The 26,809-nt window shown below is 37.8% G+C and overlaps 1 protein-coding gene across 3 annotated transcripts in view; it reads left to right on the forward strand.

Moving 5' to 3' along the window:
- Positions 1–26,809, forward strand: part of ITCH (itchy E3 ubiquitin protein ligase) — a 121,439-nt gene that overhangs the window by 48,877 nt on the left and 45,753 nt on the right. For all 3 annotated transcript variants that reach the window (XM_021689029.1, XM_021689031.1, XM_021689030.1), the window contains 3 exons: positions 867–991; positions 2,448–2,585; positions 12,500–12,545. In XM_021689029.1, coding sequence (XP_021544704.1) covers positions 867–991; positions 2,448–2,585; positions 12,500–12,545 — 309 coding nt within the window. The remainder of the gene's footprint in view (positions 1–866; positions 992–2,447; positions 2,586–12,499; positions 12,546–26,809) is intronic.

The raw sequence follows: 26,809 nt of genomic DNA on the forward strand, positions 1-26,809 counted from the left end.
TTAAAAAAAAAAAAAAAAAAAAAAAAAGAAATATGATGATGAGGGGAATAGGCATAGGTAGACTTCTGAGAAAGTGTTTATTTGTCCCCCTCCAGATTTGATTACCTTTTAGAAGGACTGAGCCACCTAGGTGCACCCAGATAGTATTCTTTATTGGCATTTGGCAAGGTGTGAGTAAGTCTATATTTGACAGTTATCATGGACGCTTTCCTTTTAGCAGTGTGAAACTTGGGGTATCTAACATAATCCTCAAATCATGTAGCAGACTGAAGAACTTTTTTGTTTCTTTTTTCCCCAAGACTGAGGAACTTTTCAATACAAATTTTAATGCCAGACCTTTGTTCAAATTACAGTCTGCCACTGACTGGTTAGCTGTGCGATGCTGGGCATTTGCTTAACTTCTCTGAATAGCAGTTTCTGTATCTGAAGATGGGGGTGGTAATTCCCATCTCTTGGGGTTGCTGTGAAGATTAAATGATATAACCTCAGGCTTACTATACTACCTGACCTAAAATAAGGATTTAATTTATAAATTAACTTTTTTATAAAGGTAAATTAACTTTTTACTAAAGTAAAACTAGATTTCTAACAGTTTGTAGCATGATAAGCAGTTTTACTTTTATTGATGATACATGCATGAAGTTGCCCCTGTAGTTCAACTACAAATGAAAATGATGATGTGAGCATGTAACATTCAGATGTTTTCCATAAGGTTATAGAAAATGGGCAATATTGGTTGTACAGTAAGCTATAAGGTCTACAGTTAAAAGATTTTAGACATTAAAATTTAATTGTAATTTATTTAGGGTCCCATTGTGGTATTTTAATGAAAATAATACATATTTTTTACCTTTCTTTACTTTTAGTATCGTCACCCCTGTGAGTAAATTACATTTTCGTGTGTGGAGTCACCAGACACTGAAATCTGATGTTTTGTTGGGAACTGCTGCATTAGATATCTTTGAAACCTTAAAGTCAAACAACATGAAACGTATGTATATAAAAGTAACAGAAATTGTGCTAGGCTATTTGTTTTTCTGTATAAAATTCATGTGTAAAAGATATAGAATGACTATGTTCACTATTTGTTTTTAAATTTACTTGGTTATAGTATTAATAAGGAGAAGAATCTTGAACTATTAAAGCATTCTGAGTAACCTTGTTTTAGCCATTCATTTTGACCCAATATTTTTAATAAATTTAATAAATAGGTACTTATTAAAATACAACATGCTCAATTATGGAAAACTAAAAAATATAGAGCAGAGGTGAAGGAAAAATGTAACCCCATTTCAGAGACAAATAGGGTTAATATTTTGGCAGATTTTCTTTTCAAATACTTATTTTTAAAATTTCCTAATTTAAGTGGCTGTGGTTTTTTTTGTGTGTGTATATATAACATATAGATATAATAAGCTTGAAACATGTTTGTTTTGATTAATATCATGATTTTAAAGCATAGATATTTTGGGGGCACCTGGGTGGCTCAGTTGTTAAACGTCTGCCTTCGGCTCAGGTCATGATCCCAGGGTCCTGGGATCGAGCCCCACATCAGGCTCCCTGCTTCGCGGGAAGCCTGCTTCTCCCTCTCCCTGTCCCTCTCGCCCTGCTTGTGTTCCCTCTCTTACTGTGTCTCTCTTTGTCAAATAAATAAATAAAATCTTTTAAAAAAAATTAAACATAGATATTTTTCTACCCCTTGACTATCTAAAACATACTTCCTAAATCTCATTTAAGATTTAAGAGATATAATCCATTCTTTTTTTTTTTTTTTAAAGTAGGTTCCACGCCCAGCATGGAGCCCATCACAGGGCTTGAATTCAGGACCCTGAGCTTAAGACCTTAGCCGAGATCAAGAGTTGAAAGCTTGACCAGCTGGGCAACTCAGGCGCTCCTGAGATATAATCCATTCTTTTTTTTTTTAATAATTTTTTTTTTTTTTAAGATTTTATTTATTTATTTGAGAGAGAGAGAATGAGAGAGAACACATGAGAGGGGATAGGGTCAGAGGGCAAAGCAGACTTCCCGCCGAGCAGGGAGCCTGATGCAGGATTCGATCCAGGGACTCCAGGATCATGACCTGAGCCAAAGGCAGTCGCTTAACCAACTGAGCCACCCAGGCGCCCTAATCCATTCTTAAGTTACATGTTTTCACTCAATAAAATTCAGGCATATGTTGCTGAATAATCCTGCTGGTGTACTTTATGCAAGGATGGAATGAATATAACAAATGAGATGATTGAGCTAGTTAGTTTTTTACATTATGGATATTAAGCATTAGCAAATTTTGTTCTATTTTTAAATGTTTTGTGTCAAAAGGCCTCAATGAAGTATACTAAAAAATTATAAACACATAAATATTGTTTTTCTGACATTGTTTTTAAGACTTAAGATGACTTAAAGAAAAAAAAGTGACCATTTTGTTCTGTAATTATATTCTTTTACAGTTGAGGAAGTAGTTATGACTTTACAGCTTGTAGGTGACAAAGAGCCAACAGAGACAATAGGAGACTTGTCAGTTTGTCTTGATGGGCTGCAGTTAGAGTCTGAAGTTGTTACCAATGGTGAAACTACAGGTTCAGAAAGTAAGTAATCACTTTTTGTATAGGCTCTTTAATGATTCTTCTTAACAGTAGCCACCAAAGAATGCTGATGTAATTACTGCTATTCTTTTTCATCTTAAAGAAATTACTTCCTTTTTAAAAAGAGACATTGATAATTTTAATCATTTTCCTTTTAGTGCATTGTTTCTGTGAATAAAACATTTTTCTATAAGTTGAAAAGCTAGCCACATAAAAGTTGCATCAGAGCTGACTGTGTAATGAATTGATTCATAAAGTATTTATTTTGTAGGCCAGTGATGAGAGTTAATGTGGCTTATGATGCCACATCCTGTCCAGTGTCAATGGCAGACATAGTTTGCCTGTAGCAGTGTCTGGTTGAGTTTAAATTTGACTTGAAATCCTGCTTAGTACTTGGTAATCCTATTTAGTACTGTACCAGACTGCCAATACAAGCTGAAGTCCATTTGCCATCCTTTGCCATTTCTGTAGTTTACATTTATAAAGGTGTCTTTGTGTTACAATAATAACAAAATCAATTCATTATATGTATGCCAATATATCTTACAGTTTATGATTAATAGTTTATGTTAAAGGGAATAATAAACATGAAACATGAACTGTAGTTGAAAGAAGTTTGACACCTGAATTAGTGCCTGTATAGCTAGCATGCTTAATAAAACTACTTAGTGGATTCCTTTTAGATACTTCATCACTTACTAATGTGCTAAGTGTATTTTCACTTGAAATGTAGATTTCAAGTGAAACTTAGAGGCCCCAAGACAAAGAGCAGATTAGTGGTTTCCTTGATTAGTCTGACGAAGTTTTTGTTTATTTAGAAACTGCATTATTTAGAAACATTTAGTTGTCAGGTGTTATTACTCTGTTTCTGCTTTGGAAGACTTCCTACTTCTTTAACTTACGACTTTTTTTTTTTTAAGATTTTATTTATTCATTTGAGACAGAGAGATAGAGAAAGAGCATGAGCAGGGGGATAGGGACAGAGGGAGAAAGAGAAGCAGACTCCCTGCCGAGCAGGGAGCCCGATGGTGGGGCTTGATCCCAGGACCCCAGGACCGTGACCTGAGCTGAAGGCAGATGCTTAACCATCTGAGCCACCCAGGCGCCCCAACTTAACCTCTTTTTTAATAGCAGGACCGTCAAGATAGTCCCAGTGTATCTTCCAGATTGGTTCTTTGAGGTTAATGAGGGTGGAGAGAAATTTCTGAAATGGTCATACTGTACTACTTCAGAGTTGATGAGTTCATTTTAATTGACTGCCATTCACAGGAACTTTGAATGGTCAAATTTTTCTATAAATCAGAATTCTGGAAGATAATATATAAGTTAAATTTCATTGTTAAATTGTTCTAAACTCAGTATTTATAGCTTCCCAAGTTTATTACACCCTACAAGTTGAAACTATTACTAATGCATAATATTTAATAATTAACAAATCATGTTAGTCTTCATTTTTCAGAGTAGAATCTAAACTGCATATTTATACTTAAGACTTTATTGTTTATTGCCCACAGAAGTGAACATTTCTGTGTCACCAATTTTCCACTCAGGTAGGAAAATAATTGATAGAATTTAACCTGATACTTTGAAGTAGAAAGAGGTTTTTAACTGGAAAGTCACAGTGGTTGCCAGATAAAATAGCTGCCATTTTTTGAATGCTTGCCATGTGCCAACCACTATGTTGGTGTGTTTACGTATACACTCATTTAACCATCATAGATTTGTAAGGCAAAACCTATATTTTGCATATAAGGTAAATGAGGTTCTGATAATTCAAATAGTAAGTCCAATATCATACCAACTGCTATGATGCAGAGTCAAGACTGAGACACAAATGTTTATTGATGTTTCTTATTCTTTCCAGTATATTATTGGTTTCACTCTTAAAAACCTAGAAACTTTGAATCAAATCATGAGTTGTAAGCAAACAAAATCCAGTTGAATGCACAAGCATGTGTGGTGGGAACTACACTTGTATTGTTCTTTGGTTCCATTTCTGTAACTTTAACTACAGGCTAGAAATGAAAATTAGAGTTTTGTACGAAAATTGAATTTCTAGCACCTGCAGTTACTTGGTTGGATAAGAACTGGGGGGGGATGAGGGAGATTGCTTTTGTATTCCAATAATTTTCTATTGTTAAAGATTTTTAGATGTTTTTTCCCTAAGGATGTTAGTCAGAAGTTTGTTTTTTTGTTTTGTTTATTCATTTTTATTTTTATTTTAAGATTATTTATTTGACAGAGAGAGACACAGAGAGAGAGGGAACCCAAGCAGGGGGAGTGGGAGAGGGAGAAGCAGGCTTCCGGCTGAGCAGGGAGCCCGATGCGGGGCTCGATCCCAGGATTCTGGGATCATGGCCTGAGCCGAAGGCAGGCGCTTAACCCAGGTGCCCCTGTTTTGTTTTTTTTTAAAGAAAGATTTTATTTTTAAGTAATGTCTACACCCAACATGGGGCTTGAACTTACAACCCTGAGATCAAGAGTCACATGCTCTATTAACTGACTGAGTCAGCCAGGAGCCTCAGTTAGAAGTTTTTTTGTGTAAGAACACGTACGATGGTTCCTAGAAGAAATTTGTTCTTGTAGATGTAAATATTTTTGGTTAAGTTTTAAATGATTATTTATTTATTTATTTATTTAAAGATTTTATTTATTTATTTGACAGAGAGAGAGACAGCTAGAGAGGGAACACAAGCAGGGGTAGTGGGAGAGGGAGAAGCAGGCTTCCCGCGGAGCAGGGAGCCCGATGCAGGGCTTGATCCCAGGACCCTAGGATCATGACCTGAGCCGAAGGCAGACGCTTAACGACTGAGCCACCCAGGCGCCCTTAAATGATATTTATGAAAAGAAATCACTGTCTGAATTTTAGTATTAAAAGTCACCAAATAATAGCTTGCTGTATATTTAAATATACTGTGAAAGTTGGTTTTCCTGATGGGATAGTATTATCTCTTTGGGTAGTTAGAAATTTTTGGTTCATTCTTTTTTGTGGATAAATTTTCTTTCTTTTCTTTTTTTCTTAGTTTTTCAGATTTTTTTGAAGATTTATTATTTTTTTTTATTTAGCAGGGGAGGAAGGGCAGAGGGAGAGAGAGTCTCAAGCAGACTCCGCACCGACCCCAGAGCCCCGTCTCTCGACCCTGAGATCACAACCTAAGCCAAAACCAAGAGTTGGATGCTTAATCAACTACACCACCCAGGCACCCCTGGTGGATAAATTTTCTAAAAATGGCAGTTACATAAGTAAACCTTTTTCAAGTGAAACAAAACTTACTCAGCATGTTTGTTTTTTCTTCCCACTTATCTTCAAGCTGTATTTGAAAACTAGAGAACTTTCAATCCCCGCTCCACTTTCCCACCCCCTTCCCTGGCTCAGCAAACAAGTTTAATATGCAAATGAGTATTAGTTGTAGTTGTTGCATTTTCTTTGATATTCTTTCTTATTTCTCTGGTTTAGAAAATAACTTCATAATTTGCTCTGGTGTTTTCCTCTACTTAAGTACAGAGTTAATAGGTCTTTATGCATCTCTGGGAAGAATCCTTTAGTTAGATAGACTTACTGTTTTAGCACTCAGATCTAAATTAACTCAACAAGTTGAGTGTGGGCAGTTGTTCATATCTGCAAGTACTTCCCATTCATCTATTTTTACCTCTTGGGTTGTCATGGTAGATTATTAATTTAACACCTGTCTTCCCAAATATACCCCTGAAAAGTATTACTGTCAAAGACATTATTTTTCCTGAAGACAAATAAAAATCTATTTTACTTCTAAATTCATGATTATAAATAAGGAGCATACTCTTGTAAAGATCTTTATTCTTTACCATCTTGATGTATTTAAAATTATTTTAGGGATAGGTTTTTCACACGTGACCTTTGGTTCTTTTTTTTTTTTTAAGATTTTATTTATTTATTTGACAGAGACACAACGAGAGGGAACACAAGCAGGGGGAGTGGGAGAGGGAACAGCAGGCTTCCTGCTGAGCAGGGAGCCGGATGCAGGGCTCGAACCCAAGACCCTGGGATCATGACCTGAGCCAAAGGCAGACGCTTAACCGACTGAGCCACCCAGGCGCCCTGACCTTTGCTTCTTATTGTGTGTTCCATTCCATTTTGACTTTATCTTACTTTCTTGTGTTAGACTCTAGTTTTTTTTGTGGTTCCTTTTAATTTTAATATAAATAGCGATTTTTATATGAATATATCTATAATGTTTTCTTATCAGTATAATAAATTCTAAGAAACTAGCTTAAATTTTTTGCTTTCCCAAATATTATTTGAAATTACTAGATCTCAGTGGGGTCTGGGCACCAACTAATGATTTTATGGAGGGAAACTTACTTGACTTACCTTTGACTGTTTTTCTATGTAGGCTCAGAACATTAATGAGTTTGCCCTTTTCAAGAAGCCAAGAAAACTTTCCACTAGTTCTACTTTAAAATCCAAGTATTGAAACAGCAGAAGAGGGTAATAAAGAGATAAATCTTAGTCTCCTCCCAATCTCCCCTGTGTCTCATTAGTTGAACCCAATGCAAGCCAGAGCCAAAGAAGCCAATTAGTGGTTAATATATGTCCTACAGTTACCCCTGTGGGGCACAGAGCAGGAAAAGAGGCTGGAGAGTGATGTCCACCCCTATTCTCCCTTGGTCTTTTTTTTTTTAATGCACAGCCAGAGTAGTTTTGTGAAAACATGAGACAGACCTTGTCAGATGCCTGCCCCAAGCTCCCAGTGATTTTCTATAGCACCTTAAAAGTCTATAAGGCCTATTGTGGCCCCACATCCAAAGCTCTTCTACATTGATGGCTTAATCTCTTATTCTCTTATGCAATTTTCTTGAGTGACACCACTCTCCTTGTGGTTTCTTGAACACTCCAGGAACACGCCTGCTTTAGGGCCATTACAGTTTCCTTCTGTCGGCTTGAGCTCTTCCTTCAGTATTCCTTGTGATTCACTTGAACGTCGCCCTCTCTGCAAGGTCTTTCCCAGCCATCTGTCTAATGTTTCGACAGCCCTCTCATCAAGTCCTGTCTCACTTTTCTCCATAGAAAAATTCTATTTCCTATTCTGTTTCTGCCTTCTATTATATTTTACATTATGTGTAACTTTAATATATTTAGTTTAGTGTGAGCTTCATGAGGATAGGGGTTGTTTTTCTGTTTCCCTGAATGTTTTCCCAGTGTTTAGAAGGGCTGACACAAGTAGATGCTTAATAAATACTTGTTTACCAAATGAATAAAACCAGAAAAGGATATCATCCTTTTCCTAAGTTTTTTCCTATAATAAAATATTTGAAATCCTGAAAAACAAAACCAAAAAATCCAAGTATTAAGGGTATAATATGATCATTGTTGGTTTAGAGTAAGATTTTGCTGTATTTTTCATCCATTTTTACAATTTACAAAGCACTTCAATTTATATTCTCATATGTAACGTATATAAAACATATATCTCATATATAACATATATTCTTGTATTTATTATGTGTGATATATAAACATGTAATAGAGATTATGCACACATGAACTACCACACAGCTTAGAAATTAGAATATTAACATCATTGCATCCACCTGTATTTTCCTCCCTGTAGCATTCCTTATCTTTCCCCTACAGATAATCACTCCTCTGAATTTTGGTTTTATCACATCCTTGCTTAAAAAAATTTTTAAAGATTTTTTTATTATTTTTAAGTAATCTGACTAAGCCAGCCAGGTGCCCCTAAAATTTTTTTTAATGCATATGCATGTCCCTAAACAGTGTATTACTTTCCCTTTTTCTTGAGCTCTATAAAAATAGATTTTGCCTTTTAAGACTTATCCATATTACTGTATCTGTAACTTACTTTCATTGCTGTATAATAATCTGTTAGGTGAATATACCACAATTTATCCATTTTTATGTCAAAAGACATTTGGTTTCTTCCCAGTTTTTTGCCATTACGGACAGTCATAGATTGAATATTTCTGCATTTATACATTTATATGTCTCCTGGTACACAGGTTGAAGAGTCTGTGTAGGGTATATACTTGGGAATGGAATTGTTGGTACATATTGATATGTGCATTTTCAGCTTTATAGCACTTATTTTTTCTTCAAATATGACTGTTTTTCTTGTGATTCTTTTAATTGAGGTGAAATTTACACAACATACAATTAACCTCATAAAGTATACAATTCAGTGGCATTAGTATATTCGTAATGATAGTACCTACCACTTCTAATTTCAAAACTTTGTCATCACCCCAGAAAAATGAACCATTGTCCATTGTATAATCACTTCCCCTCCCCCACCCCCATCACCTGGTAAACACTAATCTGCTTTCTGTTTCTGTGGATTTGCCTATTCTGGGTATATTATAAAGAAGGAATCATACAGTATGTGACCTTTTTTTTTTTTTTTATGTTATGTTAATCACCATACATTACATCATTAGTTTTTGATGTAGTGTTCCATGATTCATTGTTTGCATAGAGCACCCAGTGCTCCATGCAGAACGTGCCCTCCTTAATACCCATCACCAGGCTAACCCATCCCTCCCCTCTAGAACCCTCAGTTTGTTTCTCAGAGGGTACGTGACCTTTTGTGTCTGGATTCTTAGCATGATGTTTTCGAGGTTTATCCAAGTTGAAGCATGTATCAGTTCTTCCTTTTTTGCAGCTGAGTAGTGTATGCCACAGTTTGTTTATCCTTTTTTCCACTGGTGGACATGTGACTTAAAATTTTCCACCTTTTGCCTTTAATGAGTCATAAATAATGATGCTATAAACATTTGTGTGCAAGTTTCTTTGTGCACATGTTTTCATTTCTCGTGGGTATATTTCTAGGAATGGAATTGCTGGTGCTTGTTTGATAGTTTCTTGTTTTTTGCTTGTTAATTTTCTTTTGATTAAACAGTTTTTTTTATATTCATTTGAAAATTCCAATATATATATATATATAAAGAAATTCCAATATCAGAAATCTTTGGGGATATGTTTTTATGTCTCTCCTTCACTGAGGCTTTGTTTTCTTATGTTTTTGCTACTCTTTGATTGCCAGTTTATTTTTTATTACTGTCTTTGGGAATCAGTGGCCTAAACTGGGGATTAATTGCCCCAGAGAAAGTTTCTTTAGCTTCTGCTAGTGCCAGGGTATGCTGCATACCTGGGAACACTTCAGCTCCTTTACAGGATCCCAAGCCTTTGTTTCTGATCCATCTCAGAGCTGATAATAGCCGTCAGGATAACTTTTTTTTTTTTTTTTCATATTTGCTTCCTGCACCCTGTTCCGGCTCTAGTATCTGTTCACTTGTTTGTTTGTTTTGCTTTTAAGATTGCTAGGCACTCAGGAAATAGAACAGTGTGTTAAATTGCTTCATCTACCAGCTATTATTTTGTGGCAGGAAAGCCCTTTTGAATAGCTCCCTCAATAGAAGAGATCTTTGTAGATCTTCTTCCAAAGTGTCCTGTGGGTAAAATGTGTGCATTTAGAAATCCCATTTTTTGTTGAGGAAATTTGGAGCAGGAATACTTTATTTATTTATTTATTTTTAAGATTTTTTATTTATTTATTTGACAGAGAGAGACATAGCGAGAGTAGGAACACAAGCAGGGGGAGTGGGAGAGGGAGAAGCAGGCTTCCCGCGGAGCAGGGAGCCCGATGTGGGACTCGATCCCAGAACCCTGGGATCATGACCTGAGCCGAAGGCAGACGCTTAACGACTGAGCCACCCAGGCGCCCGGAGCAGGAATACTTTAAAAGAACAATACATTTATAAAATGCAAACTTTTAAGTATGGTCATTGTTTCCTTCTTGGACATTCATTGTGTAAGTGTCAGATATTTTGTCTTTTAAAAAAACTATTCTCGGGTGCCTGAGTGGCTCAGTTGTTAAGCGTCTGCCTTCGGCTCAGGTCATGATCCCAGGGTTCTGGGATCGAGCCCTGCATTGGGCTCCCTGCTCGGCAGGAAGCCTGCTTCTCCCTCTCCCACCCCCCCTGCTTGTGTTCCCTCTCTTGCTGTCTCACTCTCTGTCAAATAAATAATTAAAAAAAAAAAAAATCTTTAAAAAAAACAAAAACAAAACTATTCTCTGGAAACACAGGATTAGGTCTATTTAATTTATGCCATACATTTCATAGTTATGGCTTCACCTCTGTATTGAAGTGAAATAAAAGATTGAACAAAAATGGCCCTTGTCTATACATACTGATGAAATGTAAATTTTGAGAAACAGTAATAGCTAATATTTATGGAGTGCTTATGTGCTGGGCACTGTTCTAAATATTTATGCTTAATCCTCACAACTATTCTATGAAGTAGGTGTCCTTATTCTTCCCATTTTATATGTGAGGTAAAAGGCACAGGAAAATCAAGTGTACTTTTCTAAGGTCGTGAAGTTAGTACATGATGAAGCTACGATACAGACCAGGCAGTCTGGCCTCAAAGTCCTTGTGAGTAAACACTATGCTTCTGTGTAATAAAAAGTTTAGAAGTGGCACTTATTGGTAGATTTAAATAGGATATTCCAAATGATTTTCTTAATTTTTGAGAAAAGTGGGATACTAAATGACTGATTGTAGTAACTAATGCTGTATATTTTTATTTCCTTTTCTGATTTCATTTGTCTCATCAGCTATTGTAGGTGAATATATTCTATATAAAAATAATTCTTGTAAAACTGAAATGTGCCCCTTTTAGCTAAAGTGCATTTCATTGTACCATGTTTTTAAAACCGTTTTTAACAGCTTTATTGAAGTGTATTTTATATTTCATAAAATGCATTCATTGCAAGTCTACAATTTAATGATTTTTAGTAATTTAACTGAGTGGTCCAGCCATTACTGTAAATCAGGATTAGAACGTTTTCATCCCCCTGGTAAGATCCCTCTTAACTTATTTACACAAAATTCTGTTCTTACCTCTAACCCCATGCAACCACTAATCTATTTTATCTCCAAAAATTTGTTTTTTTCCTGGATATTTTGTTACCATACCATTTTGTTGTATGGTAACAAAATAGTAAAATACTATTGACTGTATTTCCTTATGCTGTATATTTTATGCCCCCACTTTTTTTAATGTAATATTTCTAGACAAGATGTTATACCTGCCAACCTTGCTGAGGCGGTATAGTGTAGTGGTGATTCAACATTTTTTAAATGAACTAATCCATTAATTATGCTTTGGAGCAATAATAGTGATGATTTTACTGTTTAAAACTGTGACTGTATTTAGGGACTATTCTTTAACTACATTGATGTAGACTGTTAAGCTTGAATTCTTGTTTCTGCATTTTATAGTTTTTCCTTCTCTGCTTACTATTTTTGCTGCCATCACTATGCCTACTCTTTAATACTTTTATAGTGCACAGTCCCTTACTGAATCCTCAGAATATTTTCCATGAATAAAATTGGAAGAAAGTGTGAAATTTGTGACATTCATTTGCCACTTTGAAATTAATTGGTGCCTTTCCCATTCTTGAAGTTGTTTGCCAGGCCCTTGCATAAGAGAGATGTTACTAGTTTTTTTATTTTCACAATCTGTTTTATCCATCATCCTGATGGTGATCAGAATTTTTTGTGAGATACTTGGAATATAAAAGATGGCTGAAGTATTAGATTTGAATTAGAATCAAGCAAACATATATTTCAAAAGGCAGAAGTAGGACATGAGTAATAGTACCTTGACTAATTAACATCTCTTACACATAATCAGCATTGACACAACATTTTGGTAAAACTTTTCTAATTTCAGTCACATGAACATTTATCACATTTTCCTTTTAAATATCATGTTGAAATTTTCTTTTTATCATGTTGAAATTTAAGTTATAGTATGTTCTACAAGATTTAATGAAAGGCTTTGCATGTTTAGGAAGAAGGTGAAAACCACTTTTTGAATTTCATTTTCTGTGTAAATTTTATTGATGTTAAAGGTGCTTCACAGAATGATGATGGCTCCAGACCCAAGGATGAAACAAGGTAAGAGTTCACTTGTTGCTTTACCACAGAATATAAGAAGAGACAAGGGAGAACGAATATTAATTGTAGTCAAAATTTTAGTTTGACTAAAACAAAAGTTCAGACTGCTATAAGAATAAACAAGGGTCAAAAAATTCAAAGCTCAGGGGCTCTTGGCTGGCTGAATGGCTGGAGTATGCAACTCTTTTTTTTAAAAGATTTTATTTATTTATTTGACAGAGAGAGACACAGTGAGAGAGGGAACACAAGCAGAGGGGAGTGAGGGAGGGAGAAGCAGGCTTCCCACCGAGCAGGGAGCCCGATGCGGGGCTCGATCCCAGGACCCTGGGACCATGACCTGAGCCAAAGGCAGACGCCCAACGACTGAGCCACCCAGGCGTCCCTGGAGTATGCAACTCTTGATCTCAGGGTTGTGAGTTTGAGCCCCACGTTAGGTGTAGAGATTAGTTTAAAAAAATAAATAAATAAATAACGTCTTTTAAAAAAAATTCAGGGTTCAGGCTAAGAAAGGAAATATCTGTGAATGTTTCAGGACTCTTAACTCATCTGATTGCAGTTCTCCAGAGTAGGCCAGGGATACCTGAATTGCTAGTATTTCCTTCAGCTTGTAGAAAGTGAATATATTGGCACTTTTCCAATAGCAGGGAGTTCAGAATCCTAGGGCCATCACTGGACTGTTAAATTTTTTTTTCTAGGAAAGCTGGGATATAAGCTTTCGGTATATGGGAAGGTCGTCATGATCTATGGTATCTTTTGGTCCTTTGTTAGAAGGAGCAGAGATTTGTACCAGCTGTTCACTATTACCCTAGATTCAGCACATTTTTTTTTTAAGATTTTATTTGAGAGAGAGAGCTAGCATGAGTGGGGGGTGTGGGGGGAGGGAAGGAGGGGTACAGGGCAGATGCAAGCAGACGCCCCACTGAATATGGAGCCCGATGATGCGGGCTCAGTCCCAGGACCAAAAGATCATGACCTGAGCCCAAGGCAGACATTTAACCAACTGAGCCACCCAGGCGCCCCAGCACTTTTTTTTTTTTTTTAAGTTTATTTACTTATTTTTTTTAGTAATCTCTGTACCCAATATGGGGCTCAAACTCATGATGCCCAGATTAAGAGTCAAATGCTCTTCTGACTGAGCCAGCGAGGTGCCAGTAGATTCAGTACTTTCATGTACCTATCTGCCTTGAGGTCTGGGGCCTGAAAAATGTTGAATGCCTTGGGTTGTGTTAACTGACTTAAACTTTTATTTTAAAATTTTTTTCAAAGATTTATTTATTTGAGAGAGAGAGAGAGAGAGAAAAAATCTTAAGCAGACTCCCAGCTGAGCACAGAGCCTGACGCAGGGCTTCATCCTAGGACCCTGAGATCATGACCTGAGCCAAAATCAAGAGTCGGCCCAGCCACTTAATGGACTGAGCCACCCAGGTGCCCCCTGACTTAAACTTTTAAGTGTTTAGTAGTTATCCTAGAAGCTGATTATCAGAGATAAACTTAGGAAAGGAAATGCTTCTAGTCTTAAAGCAGTAAGTAATGTATCTTAAAGAGTTACAAAATCCCATTGAATTCTTTGTTTTTCCGAAACTGAGTAAGCAGTGAGTAGGAAGATGATGAACCACAGAAGTCGTGATCAGAGGAGAAGAATAGAAAAGCAGTATCACAGAACATAAGGGAAAATATCCCAAGAGATGAGGTATTAGAGCGTCAAGTGTTGCAGGAGAGAAGAGGTGGAGCAAGTAGAACAAAATGTTGATGGTTGTTGAAGCTGAGTTGATAGGGAGTTTGTTGTACTAGGTCTGTCTACTTTTGTGATGTATGGAAAATTTCATAATAAAAAGTTAAAGGAAAAGACAACTCAGCAAGATCTTTGGGGAAATTAAAGTATATGAAACTATTGTCTTTTATCTAATAGAGATCTACCTTCAGAGTCACTCCTGCGACAAAGACTCATCTCTCATACTAATCTCACAAGAAGTGAAATATTAAGAACTAGTAACATCTTGTTCAGGGATTAGTAACTGCTTTATTTATATTTTTTTTTAAGGAAGAAGGGTGGGAAGAACTGAGGGAGAGAGAGAATTTTAAGCAGGCTCCATGCCCAGTGTGGAGCCCAGGAATGCAGGGCTCAATCTCACAACCCTGAGATCATGACTTGAGCTGAAATCAAGAGTCTGACGCTTAACCAGCTGAACCCAGGCACCCCAATAACTGCTTTTCTTGCTCAGTGTGATTAAAAAGCAATAGAAAGGTTTTTAAAATTATATAAATATCTCTGTAGACTGGAAGACAACATAAGCCTTTTGTGCCTCTTTATAGTTATATGTTTAATAGAAGTTTTTTGAATTCCTGAAAATTTCTGCATAATGTTTTAATATTTGTTTGCATTCATAAGTTGAGAACTCTTTTGCATAATAAATCCTTATTTTCCATTAGTGAGAATGTGATAGAATTTTGTATGCTCCTTGAAAGGTTAAGTCATTTTGTTTCTTTTTTTGCAAGTATCTTTTTTTTTTAAATTTTTTAAGTAATCTTTACACCCAATGTGGGGCTCAGATTTACAACCCTGAGACCAAGAGTCACTTGCTCTACTAACTGAGCCAGCCAGGTGCCCCTACAAATCTCATTCTTAAAATACTTTATGAAACTACGCTAGACAACTATAAATTTCTTGCAAAGGCGTTCCTAGAGCCTAGCTTCATGCCATTTATTTAATCAGTGCTTTACATCTTCCCAAGTGAATCACTGTCATAAATAATCTGAGGAATAGTGTCTTATAGGTTTTTGAGATTGCCAGACTAATCTTTGAGCCTGTCTTTTGTGTTAAGCATGAATTCCTTTGTATTAGCTTTTATTCCAGAGAGCATATCTCCGAGGTGATGGGTTTGAAAAGCATTCTGTAAATTGTCAAATATTTTTGAATGTTACTCCGCAATAATCATGGCCACGACTGGCTTTTCCCCTTTGCTTTTATTTGCAAACTTCTTAACTATAAGATTAAAAAGCAGGGCAATATATATACCCAGTGGACAAGGGCTTTGTGCCCCTCTCCTCCAATTCGTTGCCCCAGTTATCATTTAGGAAGATGACTAAACAACCTTAGGTTATTTTACTTTTTTGTCCTAATTCAGGCACTGTGTATATTGTGAATATAGTGTTGTTAGTCTGCTTTTCTCTGTAACATGTCTGGATGTTTTATGTTTCTCAGTGTTGTCTTCTATCATTTTTATGAAGTTCAAGATGATCAGTGCCTAGTATTCAAGATTTTGTTATTAGAAGTACCTTCCTGACTGTTAATGACCTTATTGTATTAGCATCTTGGTTCTCCAGGGTTCTTTATCCTGTCCATAAACATCCAGGCTTATGTGTAAGTTAGATATATACGTATGATGAGATAAGGAGAGGTTTGTAAGATTGTGGATCAGAGGAACAAAGCCATAGTAAAGCACATACTTTGTAACTAATTCCTTTTAAAAGACAGTTGGTGGTGGTAAGTTCACACTGACAATTCTGTATACCGTATAGGTTTCCATGTTGGTTTTCAAAATCCATTTCAGGTTTTAGTTTCATTTACCCACTTATTAAAGGAACTGAAATAAACCACCAGTGCAATTTAGTGTGGCTGTGTTTCTCAGACTTCCGAGTGCATCAGAATCACCTGGGAGACTTGTTCAACCACAGATTGTGTCTTATCTCCAGTTTCCAATTTGGTATGTCTAGGTTTGGGCTCAAGATTTGTGCTCATTTTTCCAGGTGATGATGATGATGTTAGACCAGGCCATATACTTTGAGAACCACTATGGTTAGACATAGAGCTCTTTCTTAGATTACAACAAAATATTACGGGAAATTTTTTGTTATGTAACGAAGTCTATTTCTTGAAAATCCCGCCTTGCAGAATTGTCATTCTGCCTTAATCTCATACTCTTTTACTTTAGAACTAGTTTGAATCTTGTTTCTTTTGTTGAACTTTAAAAATTTTTGTTTATTATAAGAAAATAATGCATGATGGTTTTATTTTTTTTTTTTATTTTCTTATTTTTTTAAAGATTTTATTTATTTATTTGACAGAGAGAGAGAGAGCACAAGTAGGCAGAGCAGCAGGCAGAGGGAGAGGGAGAAGCAGGCTCTCTGCTGAGCAGGGAGCCCGATGTGGGGCTCAATCCCAGGACCCTGGGATCATGACCCGAGCTGAAGGCAGTCGCCCAACCGACTGAGCCGCCCAGGCGCCCAGTGCATGGTGGTTTTAAAAAAATGTTTATTATCAGTATATAAAACGTTTAAAAGCTTCATGGAAGAAATGGCATTTGACGTAAGACCATAAAGCATAATTATAATTTGGCTTTGCATGCTTTGGGGAATTGGAGAGGGAAAGGAGTTCTAGGTGGAAGGAAGAAAAACAGTTATGGAGAGGGGGAACAACACAGGGTGTTTTGTTGGAAATCTTCAGTCACAGCATGCATAAATAGCTAAAAATAGAGTAATTGAAAGGGAAGCTGGCAGGTGGTGAATTTGAGAGTAGCATCAACCAGTTAGTCCTTATTGCCTCTTATATGTCAGGCAGTATGTTGAGCATGTTTCCTGTCATTTCAATGAATCTTGAACATTTTTATGAAGTAGGTAGGTATGTATCATTTTTATGGGTGATCAGAAAACTGAGGCTTAGAAAGGGAAAGGAACTTTCCTGAGTTAATGTTGTGGTAGCATAGTTGAACCTGGGATTGCCTGACCTTCAGAGCCTCAATTCATAATTGTTATGCTTTACTGCGACCTAAAGTGGGACTTTTTTTTTTTTTTTAAATCACGTAAGTGCTTAGCCCTCAATAAATGTTATTTTTTTTTAAAGATTTTATTTATTTATTTGAGAGAGAGAGAGAACACATGAGAGGGGATAGGGTCAGAGGATGAAGCAGACTCCCTGCTGAGCAGGGAGCCTGATGCGGGACTCGATCCAGGGACTCCAGGATCATGACCTGAGCCAAAGGCAGTCGCTTAACCAACTGAGCCACCCAGGCGCCCAATGTTAGTTATTTTTAATGTTACATAGGTTGGGGCCAGATGGAGATTTTGGTTTATAAATACAGACATACTTCATTTTGTTGTGCTTTGCAAATATTTTGTTTTTCACAAATTGAAGGGTTGTGGCAACCCTGCAGCGAGCAAATCTATCAGCACCGTTATTTTTAACAGCATTCACTCACTTGTGTCACTCACATTTTGGTAATTCTTGCACTATTTCAGACTTTTTCATTATTATATTTGTAGTGGTGATCTGTGATCAGTGATCTTTGATGTTACAATTATAATTGTTTTGGGGTACCACAGACTGTGCCCATATAAGATGGTGAACTTAACTGAGAAATGTTGTGTGTGTGTTGACTGCTCCACTGACAGGCTTTTCCCTCTCTCTCTCCCTCTCCTTGGGCCTCCTTATTCCTGGAGTTATGACAGTTAGGCCAGTTAATAACCCTACAGTGGCCTCTAAGTACTCAAGTGAAAGGAAGAATTGCATGTCTCTCACTTTAAATCAAAAACTAGAAATGATTAAGCTTAGCGAGGAAGGCATTTTGAAAGCAAAGATAGGCCAGAAGTTAGGGCTCTTGCACCAGATAGTCAAGTTGTGAGTGCAAAGGAAAAGTTCTTGAAGGAAATTAAAAGTGCTATTTCAGTGAACACACAAATGATAAGAAAGCAAAACAGCCTTATTGTTGATATGGAGAACATTTTAGTAGTCTGGATAGAAGATCAAACCAGCTACAACATTCCCTTAAGCCAAAGCTTAATCCAGAGCAAGGCCCTAACTCTCTTCAAGCCTATGAAGGCTGAGAGAAGTGAGGAAGCTGCAGAAGAAAAGTTTGAAGTGAGTGGTGGTTGGTTCATGAGGTTTAAGGAAAGGAGCCATATCCATCATCATAAAAGTACAAAGTGAAGCAGCAAGTGCTGATGTAGAAGCCGCAGCAGGTTATCCAGAAAATCTGACTAATTCATGAAAGTGGCTACACTAAACAACAGATTTTCAATATAGACGAAACAGCCTTATATTGGAAGAAAATGCCAACTAAGACTCTCATAGCTGGAAGGAAGTTAGTGCCTGGCTTCAGAGCTTCAAAGGGCAGGCTGACTCTCTTGCTAGGGGCTAATGCAGCTGGTGACTTTAAGTTGAAGGCAGTGCTCATGGGCCATTCCAAAAATCCTAGGGCCCTTAAGAATTAATGATAAATTTACTTTGCCTGTGCTCTATAAACAACAGCAAAACCTGGATGACAGTGCATCTGTTTACAAGGTTTTTTGAATATTTAAAGCCCACTCTTGAGACCTACTGCTCAGAAAAAAGATTCCTTGCAAATGTTACTGCTCATTGGCAATGCACCTGTCACCCAAGAGCTCTAATGGAGATATACAACAAGATTGTTTTCTTGCCTGCTAACACAGCATCCATTCTGTAGCCCATGGATCCAGGAATAATTTTGACTTCTCAGGTTTTATTATTTAAGAAATAATTTCTTTTTTTTTTTTTTAAGATTTATTTCAGAGAGAGAGAGAGAGTGCACACGAACGGGAGGGGCAGAGAGAGTGGGGAAAGAATCTCAAGCAGACTCCACACTGAGCATGGAGCCCAATGGGGGGTTCTGTTTCATGAACATGAGATCACAACCTGAGCTGAAACCAAGAGTCAGATGTTTAACCTACCTTGCAACCCAGGCGTCCCAAGAAATACATTTCTTAATGTATTTCTTAATGACTGCTGTAGATAGTGATTTCTCTGATGGATCTGGGCAACATAAATTGATAACCTCTGGACAGGATTAAACATTCAAATGCCATTAGGAACATTTGTGATTCATGGGAGGTCACAATATCAACATTAACAGAAGTTTGAAAAAAATTGATTCCAATCCTCATGGATGACTTTGAGGGGTTTGAAACTTCAGTGGAGGAAGTAATTGCAAACGTGGTGGAAATAGCAAGAGAGCTAGAATTAGAATCAGAGCCTGAAGATGTGACTGAATTGCTGCAATCTCATGATAAAACTTAAATAGACGAGGAGTTTTTCTTATGGATGAGTAAAGAAAGGGGGTTTCTTGAGATCGAATCCACTCCTGGTAAAGATGCTGTGCAGATTGTTGAAATGACAACAAAAGACGTAGAATATTACACAAACTTAGTTGATAAAACAGTGGCATGGTTTTAGAGGATTGATTCCAATTTTGAAAGAAGTTCTACTTTGGTAAAATGGTATCAAACAGCATTGCTACAGAGAAATCATTTGTGAAAGGAAGGATCATTTGTTCTAGCAAACTTCATTGTTGTCTTAAGAAATTGCCACAGCCAAATAGGGGGAAAGAGTTAAAAATGAAACAGGACAAAACCAGAGAGGGAGACAAACCGTAAGAGACTCTTCATCTCAGGAAACAGAGGGTTGCTGGAATGGAGGGGGGTGGTAGGGATGGGGTGGCTGGGTGATGGACATTGGGGAGGGTATGTGTTGTGGGGAGTGCTGTGTATCGTGTAAGACTGATAAATCACAGACCTGTACCCCTGAAACAAATAATACATTATATGTTAATAATAAAAAAAAAAAAAGAAAAAGAAATTGCCATAGCCACCCCAACCTTCAGGAACCACCACAATGATCAGTCAGCAGCTATCAGCATCAAGGCAAGACCCTCCAACCAGCAGAAAGATTAAGACTTTAATCACTTTCAGGATGGATGATGGTTAGCATTTTTTAGCAACAAAGTATTTTTACATTAAGGTAAGTACATTGTTTTTTGAGACATAATACTGTTGCACATGTAATAGACTATAGTATAGTGTAAACATATATGCACTGAGAAACAAAAAAATTTGACTTTAGTACTTGCCTATTGTAGTATTGGAATACTGGAGTATCTGGAACCAGTATTGTTGAGATATACCTGTATAGGCTCATGGAATCTTTCTGTGGAGAGGAAAGTCTCTAAAAATATTTGAACTCCATTTGAAAAATTACTTTATTTGATAATCATGTATAGTTTGGATTATATGGTGGTGAGTGAAGATGGGAAGACCTAGGCAGGAAGTAGTTACAGTAATCCAGTAAGAGAGGAGGAGGGTTAGAACTGGGGCACTGATGTTGGAAGAGGAGAGAGAGAATGTAGAAGTGAAATCAGTGAGACTTTACTCAGTGTCAAGAGGCACAGGAGAGAAGAAAGTCGAGTTTCCGTGAAGATAGCAATACCACTCATAGAACCAGAACATGGGAGGAACAGTAGCTTTAGAATTGGAGAGTTATTCTAGATCTCCTGCATTTAGTTGATAATTTGGTACCAGAGGATGAGAATGAGACAAAGATGAGCGATTCTGATTTGGGAATCATTTCAGAGATGATCTTTGAAATCATGGAATTTGAGACTCTAGGGGAAAATTCCTGGAAAAGGAAAGGAAGACAAGAACAGAACCATAGGAACCTGTATTTAGTGAATGGAAAGAAGAAGACAAACTGAAGAAGAGATGGTAAGAAGTGAGAGTAAAAGATTAGAAAAGCACTGTCCCAGAAGTTAAGAGAAATGTTTTTATTTATTTTTAAGATTTTATTTGAGACACAGAGTGCAAGAGAGCATTAGCAGGGGGAGCGGCAGAGGGAGAGGGAGAAGCAGGCTCCTCACTGAGCAGGGAACCCGACTTGGGGCTCGATCCCAGGACCCTGAGATCAGGACCTGAGCCGAAGGCAGACACTTAACTGACTGTGCCAGCCAGGTGCCCCTTATTTATCGTTTTTCATACTGTTAAATATCTGTCATTTGCCTTTTAATTCAATATTTTAAAATATACAGAAGAGTTTTAGATTTCTATATAATTAAATTTATTTATTTATTTATTTATTTATTTTAAGATTTTATTTATTTATTTGAGAGAGAGAGAATGAGAGAGAGCACATGAGAGGGGGGAGGGTCAGAGGGAGAAGCAGACTCCCTGCCGAGCAGGGAGCCCGATGCGGGACTCGATCCCGGGACTCCAGGATCATGACCTGAGCCGAAGGCAGTCGCTTAACCAACTGAGCCACCCAGGCGCCCCTATAATTAAATTTATTTAGAAATAAGTTCACTATTCACATTTTCTTCTAAAGATTTCATAGTTTCATTTTTTTTAAATCAACTTTATTATTATTTTTTAAAGATTTTATTTATTTGACAGAGGGAGACACAGCGAGAGAGGGAACACAAGCAGAGGGAGTGGGTGAGGGAGAAGCAGGCTTCCCGCGGAGCAGGGAGCCCGATGTGGGGGTTGATCCCAGGACCCTGGGATCATGACCTGAGCCGAAGGCAGATGCTTAACAACTGAGCCACCCAGGCGCCCCTTGAAATCAATTTTAAAATCAACTGGAATCTACTTTGATCTTGGAACAAGCTGATGCTCTAACCTGACTTTTCCCCCCCCCCCCCCCGCCCCCAGCCAGTTTTCCCTGGCTTAATTAGTTAGTCTAGGACCTCATTCTCTTCTATAGTATTTGACAGCATTAAATGCTCCCATCTTTTAAAATAAACATTTTTCTTGGGGTGCCTGGGTGGCTCCCTGCTCAGCAGAGAGTCTGCTTCTCCCTCTCCCTCTGCCCCTCACCCCCACTCGTGCTCTCTCTCTCAAATAATAAAATATTTTTAAAAAGATAAATTAGTATCCTCAGATTGTAAAAAGATCTTGCAAATAATAAGCAAAACTATTCTCTTAAAACAAAAATTTACATATGATATATACAGTTCATGGAAGAAGAAACTCAGATGGCTTATAAATGAAATATTGTTGAATGTTAACATTTTTATTTACCAAATTAGCAAATACTTAAAAATATTTACATACTTGATGGTGAAATGGGCATTTTCATAACTAACTGATAGGAAAATTACCTTTGAAAATATTTTTTAAAAAATTTAGCAGTCAGTATTTCAGCCTTCAAAATATTTGCATACTTTAACCCAGGTATTCTATTCTGGCAGTCTGTCTGTAGGAAATAGAAACCCACCTCCTACTACCACCACCAAAAGAAAAGAAAAAATGTTTGAATGATGACATGTCTGTACATTGGAGTATTCTGTAGTCATTAGATATTATAAAAGGTTTTGAGTAATTTGGGGGAAGTGTGCAGTATATAATGAATAACAAAACAAACACAAATTTGCTCAAGATATGAAACATTTAACAATCACATACACAGCCAATGAAATAGGATTGGCAAGAAATGGGAGTCCATGTCTTAGTGGTAATGATCTCCAGAATGTAGGACAGAAGGTGATTTTTATGATTAGAAGTTATTTTTCACTTTGAAAGAGTGAATGTCTTTGGAAAATTAAAATTACTAAATACATTAATTGCATAAACACAAAAAATCATAATGAAGGAACAGAATGAACAAACAGTTTTGGGGTTGCACCTGGTTGGCTCAGTTGGTAGAGCATGTGACTCTTGATCTCGAGGTCATGAGTTCGAGCCCCACATTGGGTGTAGAGATTAAATTAAAAAGAAAAAGAACAGCTCTGAAGAGCAGTTAGGATTGAGGAAGTGTTTTAGGTTGAGGGGTTTGATTATATTTGTGAAGGGAGAGGAAAGATCTGGAAGAAGGAAGATGATGGAAGATACAAGAAAGGTGTTAAATGATGATGGAAAGTCCTAGAGGATATAGGCTGAAATCAAGGACACACAGACAAATTAGCCTTGAATGAGTGAAGAAATTTCTTTTTCCCCCAAAAAAGGGAAACAAAGAAATGAAAATGATTAGTGGCACAGAGAATTTTTTTACGATTGATTAATTTTTTTTTATTTATTATTTTTTAACAGAAGTTTATTCTTTTTTTTTTTTAAAGATTTTATTTATTTGACAGACAGTGAGAGAGGGAACACAAGCAGGGGGAGTGGGAGAGGGAGAAGCAGGCTTCCCGCCGAGCAGGGAGCCCGATGCGGGGCTCGATCCCAGGACCCTGGGATCATGACCTGAGCCGAAGGCAGACGCTTAACGACTGAGCCACCCAGGCGCCCCAACAGAAGTTTATTCTTAAATGTACAGCAGGATCTAAGACAAGACTTATTCTAGCTATAGTTGACAATAGATACTACAACAGATAGGGAATCCAGATGTTTAAACAGGAGTGGAATTAGGAACACCATTGTCTCAGGCACAAGAAACAGCTTACTTTTTGCCAGATTTCTTTTTTTTTTTTTTTTAAAGGTTTTATTTATTTATTTGACAGAGAGAAACACAGCTAGAGAGGGAACACAAGCAGGGGGAGTGGGAGAGGGAGAAGCAGACTCCCCACGGAGCAGGGAGCCCAATGTGGGGCTTGATCCCAGGACCCTGGGATCATGACTTGAGCCAAAGGCAGACACTTAACGACTGAGCCACCCAGGCGCCCCTTGCCAGATTTCTTAATTCCATCTGTGGCCAGGGGGCCCTTCCCCGCAGCCATTGCTTTTAGCTCCGTGAGTTTTTCTGCCCCTCATCTGTTTCTGCTTGAGTGCCTTATCTTCCTCGTCCATCTCCTTGGCCTGCTTCAGGGGCTTCTGCCATCTTTGTGGCCAGACATGGCACCTGCTGCCACTTCAGAATAGAGAAGGTTTTTGTTTTTTTTTTTTTTAAAAGATTTTATTTATTAGAGAGAGAGTGAGAGAGAGCGCGCAAGAGGGGGTAGGGTTAGAGGGAGAAGCAGACTCCCTGCCGAGCAGGGAGCCCGATGTGGGACTCGATCCCGGGACTCCGGGATCATGACCTGAGCCGAAGGCAGTCGCTTAACCAACTGAGCCACCCAGGCGCCCCAGAATAGAGAAGTTTTAAGGTAGATGAGACAGTTGAAGGATAGCAGATAATCATCATGTTAGGGAAGAGGCAACATCAGGGACATCTACAGATTGGGAAAGTGGTCAAGAGTAGATTAGATATGTAGAAAATGATTTCCAAGCAGTGTGGGTAGTCCAGTTGAAGTTGTTAAATAAGGTCATCTGTAGCACTTGTTGCCTCAATCTCTAAAACGAGCAAGCTTTAGGAAACTGATGTCTGCCAGGATAAGAAGATGGAGACTCAAGAAACAATTTTAATTTTTGTCTTTTGCATAGGTCTTTTTAATTGAATAGCACCTAGTAAAAGTCCTTTGCCCTACCAGATTACTATTATTTTTTTTTTATTACTGTTAATTTTAACATCAGTACACCAATCCCAGTGAATCCATGGTGTTAAGTTGTCATAGTCCTCTGTTATTTCTAATTGTTTAGCTCCCGGGAGATTTGAGCTGTGATTTTTCTTTTTAACAGGAAAAAAAGTGCTCACCTCGGCAGCACATACATTAACAGGGGGGAAGAAAAGACTGTATCTTGTAGACATTGGAAAAGAAAACCTGTGGACTTTTCCTTACTGGGCACAGTGGAAAATTTATAAGGACTTTTTATAGAAAAGACTGCCCCTTTAATTTGGTATTTTTTTTTTTTTTTTTTTTACTAGTTTATTTTATTTACTCTGCTAAATAGTACCTGATTTTGCCAGTGGAACATCATCATTACTTTTAGGCCCCAGAGAATAGTAGTAGAAAAAGTAAATGAAGGATTAGTTGTAGTGGAAAGATTGCTTGGGGCTGGGGGATGTAGGGCAACAGTGAAGGAATTAAAGACACTAGGGGAAGTAGTAGCCTATGGTGGAGCCCAAGTGGGACTTGAAGGAAGCTGATGGACTATGAAGATAGAGGGTGTTAAAGGTCATGATGGGAGTGAATCACAGATAAAGTAGGAGGCAGCAGAAGGAGTAGAAGGCTATATGTAGGTAGAGAGATTTGAAAATTTAAAGACCTAGGAAGCAGGAGCAATTCTAAGCATCAGGGAAATTTAAGGAGCCATCATATTACCCAGGTTGTAGGATAACAATATTGAGAAACTGAGGCCAGGTTGTTAGAAGGGTAAACAGCATGGATGTTGAAATCTCCCAAGATTTTAATCCTCAAGAGAACATAGCATTTTTGGAGTCCAGTTTTTGCTGCACCTTTGTAATAACAGATTTATCTCATGCCCTGAATGTTCCTCCTTACTCAAATATTCCTAAAACTTGACTAGCACTAGGTGCAAAGAGATTAAGTAACTGGGACGCCTGGGTGGCTCAGTCTGTTAAACATCCGACTCTTGATTTCGGCTCAGGTCATGATCTCAGGGTTGTGAGATAGAGCCCAGTGATGGGCTTCTTGCTGGGCATGGAGCCTGCTTAAGATTCTCTCTCCCTCGCTCTCTGCCCCACCCCCACTCTCCCTCTCTTAAAAAAAAAAAAGATTAAGTAACTTTTCTTTGGTCATCTAACTTAGCAGAGTCAGAGCTAGAAACCTCAATTTCCTACTTTTGGTCCATTCTATCATTTGTTGTCTATCTTTTTTAAAAAAAATTACTTCTTAAAAACATTAAGAACTGGGGCGCCTGGGTGGCTCAGTCGTTAAGCTTTTGCCTTCGGCTCAGGTCATGATCCCAGGGTCCTGGGATCGAGCCCCACATCGGGCTCCCTGCTCTGCGGGAAGCCTGCTTCTCCCACTCCCCTGCTTGTGTTCCCTCTCTCGCTGTGTCTTTCTCTGTCAAATGAATAAATAAAATCTTTTTTTTTTAAATTTTTTTAAAAGATTTTATTTATTCATTTGACAGAGAGATAGCGAGAGCAGGAACACAAGCAGGGGAGTGGGAGAGAGAGAGAAGCAGGCTTCCCGTGGAGCAGGGAGCCCGATGCAGGGCTCGATCCCAGGACCCTGGGATCCTGACCTGAGCTGAAGGCAGACGCTTAACAACTGAGCCACCCAGGCATCCCAATAAATAAAATCTTTAAAAAAAACCACAAAACCATTAAGAACTAATTAGTAGTCTCTTGAAATAGTATGGGAGGCAATACTCAAGAGTCTTAAAAAGGCATACTACTCAAAATGGGTTTGGAACTCAGCACCTAGGGGAGGGGGAGCAGTGTCAAAGCTGACTCCTCCTCCTGCCTTCAGTTCATTTTGGGGGGTGGCTTGGCCTTCCTGTAGGCAGTCAGCACTAACCAGGTGCCGACTGCCAGTTATTGACCTGTTCCTTTTATTCAAAATAAGCATTTGAGTCACCCCCAAAGCAGTCTTGTCATATCCTACTATTCGCCCAGATCACCTGAGGATCTTATTAAAATGCTAGTTCTGATATAGTGGATCCTGGGAGTGGAGTGCAAGATTGTACATTTCTTTTTCTTTTTTTTTTCTTTTTTTAAGATTTTATCTATTACAGAGAGAGCATGTGTGTGAGTGAAGGGAGGG

This window comes from Neomonachus schauinslandi, chromosome 10 (genome assembly GCF_002201575.2).
Source record: "Neomonachus schauinslandi chromosome 10, ASM220157v2, whole genome shotgun sequence".
Classification (NCBI taxonomy): domain Eukaryota; kingdom Metazoa; phylum Chordata; class Mammalia; order Carnivora; family Phocidae; genus Neomonachus; species Neomonachus schauinslandi.